The sequence below is a fragment of the Tursiops truncatus genome, chromosome 1 (assembly GCF_011762595.2).
Source record: "Tursiops truncatus isolate mTurTru1 chromosome 1, mTurTru1.mat.Y, whole genome shotgun sequence".
Lineage (NCBI taxonomy): Eukaryota > Metazoa > Chordata > Mammalia > Artiodactyla > Delphinidae > Tursiops > Tursiops truncatus.
This window is the reverse complement of record NC_047034.1, coordinates 21,507,124-21,520,451: the sequence shown is the minus strand read 5'-3', so window position 1 is coordinate 21,520,451 and position 13,328 is coordinate 21,507,124. Positions and strand designations below refer to the sequence as shown.

The 13,328-nt window shown below is 39.8% G+C and overlaps 2 protein-coding genes across 4 annotated transcripts in view; one reads left to right on the top strand and one right to left on the bottom strand.

Annotated features, from left to right (window-relative positions):
* Window positions 1–13,328, top strand: part of TP53BP2 (tumor protein p53 binding protein 2) — a 215,884-nt gene that overhangs the window by 4,177 nt on the left and 198,379 nt on the right. The window contains exons 1-2 of one of the 2 annotated variants that reach the window (XM_073800697.1): window positions 9,501–9,648; window positions 11,113–11,490. The gene's annotated coding sequence lies outside the window, so the exon portion shown is untranslated. Of the gene's footprint in view, window positions 1–9,500; window positions 9,649–11,112; window positions 11,491–13,328 lie in introns of those variants that run through there. The other variant, XM_073800698.1, reaches the window with a different exon arrangement.
* On the bottom strand, window positions 806–9,403 carry DEGS1 (delta 4-desaturase, sphingolipid 1). Of its 2 annotated transcripts, XM_073800731.1 has the most exons (4): window positions 9,200–9,338; window positions 8,570–8,768; window positions 3,882–4,624; window positions 806–1,316 (listed from the first exon to the last, which is right to left on the bottom strand). In XM_073800731.1, the coding sequence occupies exons 3-4, from the start codon at window positions 4,596–4,598 to the stop codon at window positions 1,170–1,172; spliced, it is 864 nt and encodes a 287-aa protein (XP_073656832.1). In that variant the 5' UTR covers window positions 4,599–4,624; window positions 8,570–8,768; window positions 9,200–9,338; the 3' UTR covers window positions 806–1,169. The 2 variants fall into 2 exon arrangements, with proteins under 2 accessions (XP_073656832.1, XP_004315125.1); XM_004315077.3 differs by lacking the exon at window positions 8,570–8,768 and having other exon boundaries at window positions 9,200–9,403.

Sequence of the window (13,328 nt, the reverse complement as noted above, 5' to 3'; positions counted from 1 at the left end):
AAGGGAAAGCAAAGTACTCTGTCTCCCCAAATGAGGTCTGTGAAAACCCAATCCTTCTGAGGATGAGCGCTGTACGCTTCACCACCAGCATGTGAAACTGCAATACAGCTGGGAATTATAAAAGTAAGAATTTTATAATATCTCGTATTCAGGATGACAGAGGGTTGGTGTTATGTACAAATTGTAGACTATTTGAGTTTTTGATACCATGGACTACTTTAAAATAGTTCACCAGGGACATCCCTGGTAGTCCAGTGGTTAAGACTCCTCTGAGCTCGCACTGCAGGGGGCACAGGGTTCGATCCCTGGTCAGGGGAAGATGCCGCATGCTGTGCAGCCCGGCCAAAAAAAAGATAAAAAAATAGTTCACCATAGTACACTAAATTTACCCAAATGACACGTTTCAGGTAACCAGGACTGCCGGCCTAACAGCCCTCGATACTGGCTACTTGACACCAACCATCTACCATCAGACCCAACCCACTTCCGCTGAAACGAAATGATAAGAAACCCTTGATCAGTTAGTTGAGTTGCTTCTAATTTGAGAGTCCACGCATCTGAAAAGGAAGTTGAAGGTTCTATGTGATTAAACTCAGTGATGTCTTGACTTATGAATAGGCTGTGCAGGACTCAGCACTAATTTAGGTTCCATGTATTTTGCTACAACAGAAAACAGTAAAAATGAGTCGTTCGGCTTGCAGTGAAAGATAGTTCCAGGCCTTTTTAAATTTTAAAGTAAGCTCACCCCCAGTACTCTGGTTATAGTGTAAAGACAGTAAAATTAGAAAAAATATGGTACACACTATTTATTGTGATCAACAGCTCAGTTTATTAGATGTTTTAATAAAGTAAATCCTTATAGTGAAAACAACATACTAGAAATAGCTTTTGAAAAGCTATTTTTTTATGATATGCTTACAAAGTGTCAGACCTAAGTGAAAACATCCACCACGGTGGTAATACAGTGAACAAGTTTCCTGTGAGTAAAGCTGAATGCTGCACAGACAGGCTGACTGTTTACAGCCAGATTAGCTTCTTGATACCATGAAGATCAGACTTCGAATTTGTAGGAGGGCAGCTTCTAAACGTCGCTGGTCTTTTTAGTAAAAATTCCACTTTCTCAGCTATTCTGGAGTTTCAGAGAGGAATTCCTTTGGCCTTAATGACATTTACTCCAGAACCACGCTGCCTTTTTGATGCCTCTTCACCCTCGAATAGGGACTTATTGTATCATCCGTCACAAAATCATACAGTACTTTTATCCAGGAATTGTAGTGGGGGAGGCTCTCATAGTACTCAGCTGCTATCTTCCTCACCTGGAAGGGAAAATACAGCAAGATGAGTGAGTGCTGAGTCCTATCACAGATGACAGATGAACGTCTGACACACACACTCAGGAGAAACCATGAGACTTTCTCCCGCCTCCCTCTCAAATAAATAAATAAATAAAAGCAGCAGCTTTGGGAATTCTAAACAAAAAGCAGCTTCCATTTCAGCAGTAACATATACTTGATCCTCTAGAGTTAATGACGTTCCAACAAGCTCTGAGGGACTAAATATACTGGTTTACTTGTAAAAGTTGGCAGCTGGAATCTTTAACAACAAATACTTGCAATCCAGTCAGCTCGCTGTTTTTAAGTGTGGTACTGCACGGCCGCCACTGTAGGGTTTAAAGGCACCACTTGATCCCCTGCCATTAAGGAACCTACAAATACTGATCAATTATTGTGGCATGCCAGTTAGAAATTAATCACTTACCAAGTGTGCAATTCAGCCATCTCAAGTTGAGAATGTCTCTTAAAAAAATTACTGCCAGTGTGATGAGCAAGCAAAACTAGTTACTGCTGAGGAAGAAAAAATTCTGTGGCTTCAACAAAATGTACAAAAACTACCCTAATAAATCCCAAAGGAAAACAAAAACACAGAATCCAAGATGTTGAAGAGAGACAGCACGAAAAACATAGAAAAAATTAAAGAACCTTGTTATTGTGATAAGAATATTCTAAAATTGATTACAGCGATGGTTGTACAACTCTGAACAATCTAAAAACCATTGAATTTTAAATGGATGAATTGTACCTATGAGTTACATCTCAATAAAGCTGTTAAAAGAAACCTTGCTATACATACCTGTTAACTAACCACGTGACAGTTATATGCAACATAACTACTGCAGCACAACAACTGTAGAACAAGATACTCCTTGGTATACACCATAGAAAAAGCCGGAAAAGGAAGACTTAAGAGAACTCTGAGAACGTGTGCTAGTTTAGCTAAGCAACAGGAAAACAGTGTGGAATGGAGTGGGAACTCAATACTCACTGATGAACCATGGGCCTTAGGTCAAGTAATGTTTGAGCTGAACAGTTCAGGGACTGTTCAAGAAAATTACAAGTCAAAGTATGTGGTTTATATTGGAAAAAATTAATTATTTTGCTCCGAAGGTGACTGGCTTTCTCCTTAAACCATAACCTCTTAAAATATAAAAATGTACTGTCCTAGTCAGGGAAGAGGCAAGCAAAGGTGGGCTGCACTTTTCAGGCCACAATGACACAAAGTAGCTGCACTAGCACCACATTACACCGTTTCAAAGCTGTCTTTGGCCAGTTATGTGGTGCTTTCCCCCATTTTATTTTGAAAAATGTAAAACCGACAGAAAAGTTGAAAGAACAGAAAAACCAACACCCATATGCCCTTCACCTAGGTCCACCAATTGACACTATGTCACGGCCACTTTCTCTCTCTCCATATATAGTACACGCCACATACTTTGCTCTTTCTTTGACGAAAGAAAGCTGCAGACATTATATGAAAACTAACCCCGAATACTTCACCCCTAAATATTCTACACATATCTCCTAAGAACGAGGACATTCCCCGACAAGACCATAATACCATTACCGCACCCAAGAAATTTAACAATGACACAGTATTATGTATCACACGGTCCAGATTCAAAATTTCCCCACTAACTCAATGTCCTTTCTAGATCTTTCTTTCCTCAATTGGCAATCCAATCAATAATCAAACGTTGTATTTCATTGTCATGTTGTATACGAGTCTGCAGACAGTCAACATTTAAAAACTTAAGAGGAAATCTATAAAATGTGGTTGGGTGGATATGATAGCATAAAATACCTGGCTATGGTTCCCTTATATCACAGCTAAAAAAAAAAAATCAAAAAAACCTGATATTACACATCATACTACTTCCCCTTTTTAGAATTACGGAAACATTTTTTTGGTAATGGAATTGTAAAAGTTATCCATTCTGAGGATGGCAAGTCTAATAAGAGAACTCATCAGAAATACAACTGAAGTTTGGAGAGGATCATCCTGTTTTGGGAAGGGTGAAAGGATGAGTGTCAATGTGCTGTCTTTCATTTACTCCACAAACGACACACTGAAAGTCTATGTGACAGGAAACAGATGGTCCCTACCTGTGGGAAGTCTGTGGTACTGGAAACTGAAGTTCACTTATTTTGCAGAGCAATTATGTAGGACCTCTGTATTTCACAACAAACCAACACAAACCTTAGCTAAGTGTATTCAGCTTAACAGTGATAACGGTTATGTGAACTTTTGCTCCCTTCACAGAGGGAATTCATTCTCTATTTCTGAATTACTTCACATGTTAGCCAATTTTGCAGATCCCCCAACATTCTAAACCAGACGTGTTACCGCTAGGCTTAGGGATCCAGGACAGTGAACTCTTTGTAAAGTTAGGCTGGCCAACTCAGGACTTGGACTCTTGCTGTTTTCTTTGATGAACAGCCTAGATGGACGAAATATACTAGATTCCATGTTAAATGAGCAAGTCAAAAGTAATTTTGATCATATAACCATCAGAAATTAGAACATGTATCAAATCCTTTACTTACCAGGGGAAGGCTTTTTCCTGGAATGTTGGGGAAGTCATGGTGTTCATTATGGTAACCCACATTGAAGGTGAGTAAATTCAGAGGCCCATAGTATGAGTAAGTTTCATGTCCTTTTAAGAACATGTAATGTTCAGCTATAAAATGTCCAGAGATTGGGTGCAAACCTAGGCCAAGTAAGGTTGCCGCCAACATGTAGACTAAAGATTTAATTCCCAAAACGTAGTAAATCGCAACGTCAAAAGTGATCTGGATCACAGTATTGATGATTTCCAGATAAGAAATTGGTTTGGGGTTGATGAACAGAGGCCGAAAAGCATAAAAGAGAGGTTGAAGAATAACCCAGATAAACTTTCTGAAAGTGGTACAGAAGAACCAGCCTTCAAAATCAGTTGGAATATCCACATCGACGCCATCACCACCGAGGTATCGATGATGATCCATGTGATACCTCTTAAAGGAAATTGAATATGGAACACCAATAGGGAGATTAGCAAATATTCCAAACCAACGATTCCTCATAGGTTTGCATTGGCCAAAGGCACTGTTGTGGGAAACTTCATGAATAGCCAGAGTCGTTGAATGATTAATGCAGCTGCCAAAGGCATACGCCCAAAATAGGACCCATTTCCAGTCCAAGTCCTTCACTAAGTAAAATGCAACAAACTGAGTGAGAACCATCAAAATTACAATCCATATCAAGTTGGAATCAGGTTTCATTAAGGATTTTATCTCTGGATACTTTGCTGTAAGGGAAAAACAAACAAAAACTCAGAGACTGAGAAAAGTGCACAATAGTTCTGCAATTATAATTAAACTAACATCAATTACATTAACACATGGATTAATTTTTTTCTTTTTCCAAGTCATTATATGCCCTCTATTAGAGACTTTATCAAATATTTGTCTACTACAGGGAAGGAGTGTATTCAACAGTAAAGTTACTAAATACTATGTCACAACAAATTGAGAATTTATGCGGAAAAAAATAAGGCTCAAAATCTAGACTCTCCACAATAACAGAAAGATAGTCACAAATGAGTAAAGATTTCATGTTATCTAGTTGCCTTTTCACTCCTAACCATTTTTTGTATATTAAATTTATAAGTTTTACAAAGTGGTAATCATAATCTGGTAAACCTATGTGTCTGGCAGATTACAGACTATTACAATATGCTTTTATGTAATATATATACAATATACTATATATGCAATATACTTATATATAATATATACATATTATATACACTATATTATATACTTAGATTTCATAATTTCCTTTTTAATGACTAAATCACTTCTAGTTGCCAGCTGTAACTTCTAACCATTTTCCTATTTTTAGACATTTAGATATGTAAATTTTTGCCAATGTAGACTTTTTCTAGTCACCTGGAAATTAGGGTAATTTCCAAAGAACTCTATGGATTCACAACACCACGCCCCCTTCTTTCTTTTTGCGTTAGAACTGAACAATACTAATCTGTGTTAGATTATTTGTTGAATTCACATGCAAATATCCAAGTATTATGGAAAGGACCAGTAATAAAAATCTCTGCATTTCAGGCAAGTGTTCCTACAGGCAAATGCAGATTCTTCTCTGTATCCCAGGCACTCCAGAGATGGAAGCCCAGATATAATGAACATCTTTTGTTTTGTGTGTTGTCAAGTATGTTTGACCCAGGACAGCAAAAGGAAGAAGGACCTTTTTCTTGGGACAGGTCTTTCAGAGTGTTCTTAAAAAGATTCAGAAAAAAGAAGAGCAGCTTCACCCTCTTTTCTCTAAAGGTGAAATGAAGAATTCAATAAAAGCTTAAAATGCAAGACAGGAAGTTATTTAAGTCTAGTTTTAGATATAAGAAATAAAGGTAGTGTTAATTCGAGGTAATTATTCTTGTTTCTTTCCTTTCCCCTCTTCTGTCTCCACTCCCTAACCTCTCATCTTTGTTGGTATTAGTTCATTTCATCAATGTTAACAATTTTGTAGGCAATAGGCCAAAAAAAATAATCCTTTTGAGGGTTACTTTTTGATTATTGATTACTCAATAGGTTTGCGTCTAAAACTAACTACCCTGGGATAAATGAAAAACTCAAATAAGTCATTCATTAAAATATGGGCATTTTGAGCAGTCCTCCAAACAAGTGTTTAATTCATTGGTGGATAAGTAATAAATCTTTTGTATTAAAATGTGTTATTTCTGTTTAGAGCTCCAACATTTTTACCTTACATAAAACTAGATTAAATTGACACATCTGACAAGGGATAGAAGATAACACACACTTCGTAGTTACACTAAAATCATGAAACAAAGATGGCACATTTTTCTCAGACAAATCAACTTCCTCCAAGTAATTCTGTACCAAATTTTTGCAAAGCTCTAATAGTATATAAAAATCAATACTAGCATGCCAATATAATTAAATGGGGGGAAAGAATAGTCTTTTCAACAAATGGTGCTGGAAAAACTGGTCATCCATGTGCAGAAGAAGAAAACTGGACCTCTCTCTTACACCAAACACGAAACTTACAAAAAGGATCTGAGTACTGATACATGCTACAACATGGGTGAACCTTGAAAACATTATGCAAAGTGAAAGAAGTCAGTCACAAAAGACCAAATATTTTATGATTTCATTCATAAGAAACATCCAGAATAAGCAAATCTATAAAAACAGAAAGATTAGTGGTTGCCCAGGACCGGAAGATATGGAGACTGCTTATGAGTATAGGGTTTCTTTTTAGGGTGACTAAAACTTTATAAAATTAGATTGTAGTGATAGTTTAAAACTCTGTGAATACACTATAAAAACTCACTGAATCGTACACTTTAAATGGGTGAACTTTCAGGACTTCCCTGGCGGTCCAGTGGTTAAGACTGCGCTTCCAGTGCAGGGGGAACGGGTTTGATCCCTAGTTGGGGAATTAAGATCCCACATGCCCTGCGGCATGGCCAAAAAAAAAAAAAAAAGTATGAACTTTATAGTCTGTGAATTGTATTTTAATAAGGCTGTTAAAAAAAATGCTGTTTCACTGTGGAAGTACAGCAGTAAAAGGAGCATTTCTTGTGATTATCTGACCCACTAATAATGGTCTAGTTCCTAGCCTTCATTAATTTCGTACATAAATTTTGTAAATTTAGCATACAGATGGTGGTTGTTAAACAACATATCCATGTTCTCTGGTGCCTCTCTCTCCCCCAAAACCTGATACATTTGAGAAATATCTCACCATTTAAGTATAATTTAAACAAGTCTCCAGATTTTTATCTTTCCTGAGGGTATTCCATCTCCACCCCTGAGATGGAACACTGAGCAGTATTTATTTACACCTGCAGGGAAAATGATGTTTTCATTGAGAAATATGTAGTCCTTCTACTTTCCAAGTGAAACGGTCCAGTGATGATAAGTTTGTGGAAAAAAGGTTCAGTGTTGAGATAAGCATGAACAAGCACCTTTTGACTTCCTTGATTTTCTGAATTTTAAATAGATAGCTAAGTTCCAGTATTCAGGAGTTGGTTTTTATAGCGTGGATACCAGATTATTCTTATGTAATGTATTGATCAGGCATAGATAAAATGTACCATATGCTATCTCCTATGTGTGATTTGCAAAATACACATTTTGATTAAAAATAAAAAGGAAAGCATCCACGAACCAAACTCTCTTAAAAGTATACCCTTAATAGCAACTATAAAGGTTCAAGCTCCCAACTTACTGATTCAATTTTAACAAATCCATTTCAAAGGGATCTACTAACTTTTTTTTTTTTAACAATTTATAAAGTTCTATTACAGTGTAAAATAGTCCCTAGTGTCAGAAGGATATGGGTTTAAATCTAGATTCCTCCATTTACTAGATCTGTGACCACATGCTACCAAACTCTGGTTCCGCTGTTTGCGGGACTCAAGAGACAAGTATTGGCTGGAAAGGAAAGGTTGCTTTATTCAGGAGGCAGGCAACCTGGAGAAGGTGAACTCTAGTCCAAGAGACAACTCTGAAGGGTCTGCTCGACCATGAAAGTTTTTAAAGGGTTAACTCCTTTCTTTTTGTGAAAACATGAAATTTCTAACTTACCCAACAAAAATCAGGGGCTTGATTTTTCTTTTCACTGCACAAAGGGATGCAGAGAAAAAAAACTAGGGGAATACTGTGTATGAGAAAGAATTCCTCCTATTCAATTTACCACCCACTAGTTTCCAGATCTTTGAAACAACAGCAAAGAGGTTAAAAGCAATGCTTTGAAGGTAATCTAACCCAGATCAGAATTCCCCTCTAACGTTTACTTATTCACTCTTACTTCATCTTTAAAACAGGGATAACACCTACCTAATTACTGGCAGGATTAAATTGTGTAATGTTTGTAAAGCACTCAACACAATGCCTGGCTTACCATTAAGAGTACCCTGGGAGAAATGAGAGAATTCTCTATATAATGTAGAAGCTGCAAATAGCTGAGCGCCTTACACCTCTAGAGAGTTGAATAAGGCCTAGTTAACCTGGTGTAAAGGCCCTAAACTAGCAGTCAGGGGACCAGAAGGCTAATCTTGGCAAGTCTTCCATACTTCAGCCTTTTCGTCCACAAAACTGGGATGGATGAAAAATATATATGAATCTGCCCTTCTTGCATGAGCGTCGTTGAGAGGATCAATGAGAACACCGTGACCGCAGCAGGATCCGGACCCTGGAACGCTTACCTTTCCGGCCCGAGAAGCCCCTGCGGTCAAACGGGTCGGGTACCACGAGTTCCCTCCCCGGCCCAAGGCGGCAGCCGCCGGCGGCAGGATGACCGGCTGAGGCTGACCAACGTCAGCGCGCCCCGCGCGTGGGCCGCCAGATGCTCCAGGACCACGCCCTGCCGCGCACACGCTCGCAGCCTGGCTCTGCCGGGGCCGGCTACCGGGAGAGGGAGAGGAGGAGGAGGGGGGAGGGGGAGGACGGGGACGGGGAGGAAACGGTGCCGACCGGCGGCACGAGAATCTCCAAGCGAGAGGATCTACCCAAGGGTGGCCTAGTCGCGGGGACTCGGCTCTGAGCAAACCCTGGCCTCGACCACACGCCCGCGCTTGGCGGCGCGCCTGCGCCTCCCAGCCGAAGGGCCGGGGCTACGCGGTGGGACGGGGGAGCGCGGGGATCCCTCCCTCCCTCCCGCTCCGGCCCAGCGCCTCCCCCGGCTTTTCCCGCGAGGCCAGGCGGCCGGGGCGGCGGGACGCGGCAGGGAGTCGACTCTTAACCGGCCTCGGGCGCGCAAGGGCCGCGCGAGGAGGGCGCGTCCCGGTAGCGGGAGGCCGCGCACGCACATAACGGGGCGCGGGCCCGGACCTCACCCAGGATCTCCTGGCGCCGAGTGGCGTGGGGCTGGTCGGTGTAGACCCACTCGAAGTCTTCCCGCGAAACGCGGTTCCCCATGGCGGCGGCGGCTTGCGGGCCAGCTGCCGGCTCTCGCTCCTGGCCGGGATCCTCCGAAGCTGAGGCGGAGATGAAAGCGAAGGCGGCGGCTCAGCGACTAGTGTCAGCTGGCTGCTGTGGAGCCGGAGAGCAGTCGCCGAACGGGGCGGAGCCTCGAGGCCCCGCCCATCCGGCCCCAACCACCACCACGCCCGCCCCGGAGCGTGGCAGGCCGGGCGGAGGCCCCAGCGGTGGACGGGATTCCGCGGCTCACTGGCTGGGGGTTCTGAGATTCTGTGACTCGGCGACCGGCTGAGACCGAGTTCCTGCAAGTCCCGGCTCCTTGCGGCCTGTCCTGCGCGGTGCCGGTGCCCAAGGCCGGAAAAAGGTGAAAAAGGAAAGAAAGGTCTCGAGTTAAATAAGACTGCTTTTTAGCGCCTCGGGGGAAGGCCGGAGCTCGATCACGAGGATCCTTGGTCATAAATAAATGGCGACTCGCCCAAATGTTGTTTGATTTTGAAAAGCAGCTTATTCACTGAGCCGTTTTTGGCTGCCTCCTGGAAATAATACCTCAGGAAAAAATGCGGAGCTTGTGGTGATTAAGAGCTAATTAAGAAAAAGGAAATCACTGTTGTTGAGAGTGAAAAATGATGAGGAATTTGTTGTTTTCCCTGAATTATTCTTGTGTGACTATTTCTCTTACAAGGTGATTGCTCAGCCATACATCTGTCACAGAAGTCGTTTGAACCACCACCTCCTTCTGAAAGAGAGGACATTTTGTTTCAAAATTAATTACCACTTTTCCATTAAAAAAGAAACTTTGACTAAGATTACAAAAAGGAAGATAACCAACAGGGTGTTCTTATAATAAAAGAACACCACACACACACACACACACACACACACACACAAAATCACAACGAAATCTGATCAAACCCCTAGATCCAACTACTAATGTATAGAAAATAGAACAGGGGAGCATGTTAAACTACACCATAGAGATAGAATCAGCAAGATCTTGACTGTGGGGAACTCTACAGGACAACATCCTGGGTACTTTAATAAATAAAACGCAAGGGAAACAAAAGAGGGAAAACCTACAGATTAAAAGGGGCTTTAAAAACATCAATCGACTGCAACGTATTGCTCTTATTTAGATTGTAATTCAAATTGTCAAAAGCTTTTAAAATTGACATGAGATCATTTAACTCAGATATCGATTAGATGTGTGATGATATTGAGAAATTATTGTTAATTTAAGTGTGATAATAGTGTTATGATTACAGTTGCTTTTGTTTTTTTTTGAAGTCCATATCTATTAGCGTTTCATACCAGGGGAAAAAAAAAACCTCAGACAAACTAAAACAAACACATAATGGCACATGCGATTAACCTTACTATGCTATGCCACACTAAAAAAAAAAAAATGAGTAAGGTCTTTATGTCTTAATAGATCTCCAAAACGTACTGTTAAATGCAAAATACTGGGTATGTGCTGGGGCGTGGAGTATATTTCATACACAATACATATATAATATGTGTTTCCTTGGATATGGTTTAGAAAGACAATATAGGTTTAGAAAGACAACAAGAAATGATTATTATTGTAAGAGAGTAAGTGGGAATCTAGGGGAAAGGGTTGGGAGGGAATGTTTTCACTTAATCCTTTTCACCTTTTACATTTGAATTGAATGTGGATTTTGACATTCTAAAGAAAAGTAAAAGAATTCGGGTACAGGATTTTTGTGGGGATTAACAAGTATTTTCATTACACATAGGCATGTTTCTTTAGTGTGGACTTTTAAAAGTTTTTAATGTGTTATCTTTCATATCTTTTCCTTACTCCTGCCAGGTAGTTTATCTTGAAGCAATCATACCAGTTATTCTAGAAAGGCACTATCCAGTCTGCTGTTAAAAGCTGTGGGTGAGGACTTCCTGGTGGCACAGTGGTTAAGAATCCACCTACCAGTGCAGGGGACACGGGTTCGAGCCCTGGTCCGGGAAGATCCCACATGCCAAGGAGCAACTAGGCCCGTGTGCCACAACTACTGAGCTTGAGCTCTAGAGCCCGCGTGCCACAACTACTGAAGCCCGCGCGCCTAGAGCCCGTGCTCTGCAACAAGAGAAGCCACAGCAATGAGAAGCCTGCACACCGCAACAAAGAGTAGCCTCTGCTCACCGCAGCTAGAGAAAGCCCACGCGCAGCAACGAAGACCCAACACAGCCAAAAGTAAGTAAATTAAAAAAAAAAAAAAAGCTGTGGGAGAATCCCAGTAGTTCCTGGTGATATTGGGAAATATCAGACAATGTAGTTTTCAGAAGAGGGCAGCCATACTTTTGAAATCAAGGTGTTCTTCCATGTGGATTTTTCATTTTCCATTTTTTAAAATTTTTGAATGGGCAATTCATTTTTTAAAAATTGAGGTATAATTGATTTGCAATATTGTTAGTTTCAGGTATACAGCAAAATAATTCAGTTATATATATAAATATATTTTCAGATTATTTTCCATTATAGATTATTACAAGATATTGAATATAGTTCCCTGTGTAAATTCTTGTTGCTTATCTATTTTATATATAGTCGTATCTGTTAATCCCATACTCCAAATTTATCCTCCCTGTCTCCTTCCCCTTTGGTAACCATAAGTTTATTTTCTATGTCTTTGAGTCTGTTTCTGTTTTATTAATAGATCCATTTGTATTATGTTTTAGATTCCACATATAAGTGATATCATATAATATTTGTCTTTCTCTTTCTGACTTCAGTTAGTATGATAATCTCTAGGTCCATTGATGTTGCAGCAAATGGCAATATTTCATTCTTTTTTATGGCTGAGTAATATTCCATTGCATATATATACTACATCTTGTTTATCCATTTATCTGTTGATGGATACTTAGGTTGCTTCCATGTCTTGGCTATTATAAACAGTGCTGCTGTGAACATTGGGGTACATGTATCTTTTTTTTTCCCTCTTAACTTCAAATATATCATTTATTTGTCTTTTTGTTTGTTTATTTGAGTTCTAATGAACAAGAAACTTTGGGAAGGAAAAGCAAATAACATTCTTACCTGAGTAATCAGATCATAGTATTCATGGTTAATTAAATTATACTTAATACTCTTGGAGGTTACAAACCCTTAGAAAATATTATGAAAACTATCTTCTTTCCAGAGAAACACACATACACAAAATGTAGTATACAATTTTGGGGAGCAGGTAGTATTTACATACTTTTTGAAGCCCATCACAACTTAGTTTTCTGAGTTCAGGTTAGGAACTCCTGGTTAAATAATCTTTAAGATCCTTTCCGGTTGTGTTCTCCTAAGATAAGACAAGTGCCAGTCTTGTATCCTTACCTGTACATGGCACCAATCGCTTCGTCTTTGTCTTCCCAACAAATTCTATACAGAAAGAAAAAAAATTGAACGGCAAGTCTTCTTGTCTATTTCACACTTGGGAAGCTTGGATCTGCAGCTCTACCTTGGCGAGGTCCAACTATTTGGATCAACTTTTGATTATTTTATTTTTTAATTAATTTTTATTGGAGTATAGTTGCTTTACAATGTTGTATTAGTTTCTGCTGCCCAGCAAAATGAGTCAGCCGTACACATACATATATCCCTTCCCTTTTGGACTTTCTTCCCATTCAGATCACCACAGTGCATTAAGTTCCCCGTGCTATATGGTATATTCTCATTAGCTATTTATTTTATACATAGTATCAATAGTGTATATGTGTCAATCCCAATCTCCCAATTCCTCCCACCCTACTTCCCCCTTGGTATCCATAGATTTGTTCTCTATTTCTGCTTTGCAAATAGGATCATCCATACCATTTTTCTAGATTCCACATATATGTGTTAATATACAATATTTGTTTTTCTCTCTCTGACTTACTTCACTCTGTATGACAGTCTCTAGGTCCATCCACATCTCTACAAATGACCCAATTTCATTCCTTTTTATGGCTGAGTAATATTCCATTGTATATATGTACCACATTTTGTTTATTCATTTATCTGTTGTTGGATACTTAACTTACTTCCATTTCTTGGCTATT

Excerpts from the sequence above, each read along its gene's own strand:
- DEGS1 (XM_004315077.3), bottom strand. The coding sequence starts at position 9,281 with ATGGGGAACCGCGTTTCGCGGGAAGACTTCGAGTGGGTCTACACCGAC. Across the intron at positions 4,625-9,199 it reads TCGGCGCCAGGAGATCCTGG|CAAAGTATCCAGAGATAAAA; the intron begins GTGAGGTCCGGG and ends TTTCCCTTACAG. Across the intron at positions 1,317-3,881 it reads CAGGAAAAAGCCTTCCCCTG|GTGAGGAAGATAGCAGCTGA; the intron begins GTAAGTAAAGGA and ends TTTCCCTTCCAG.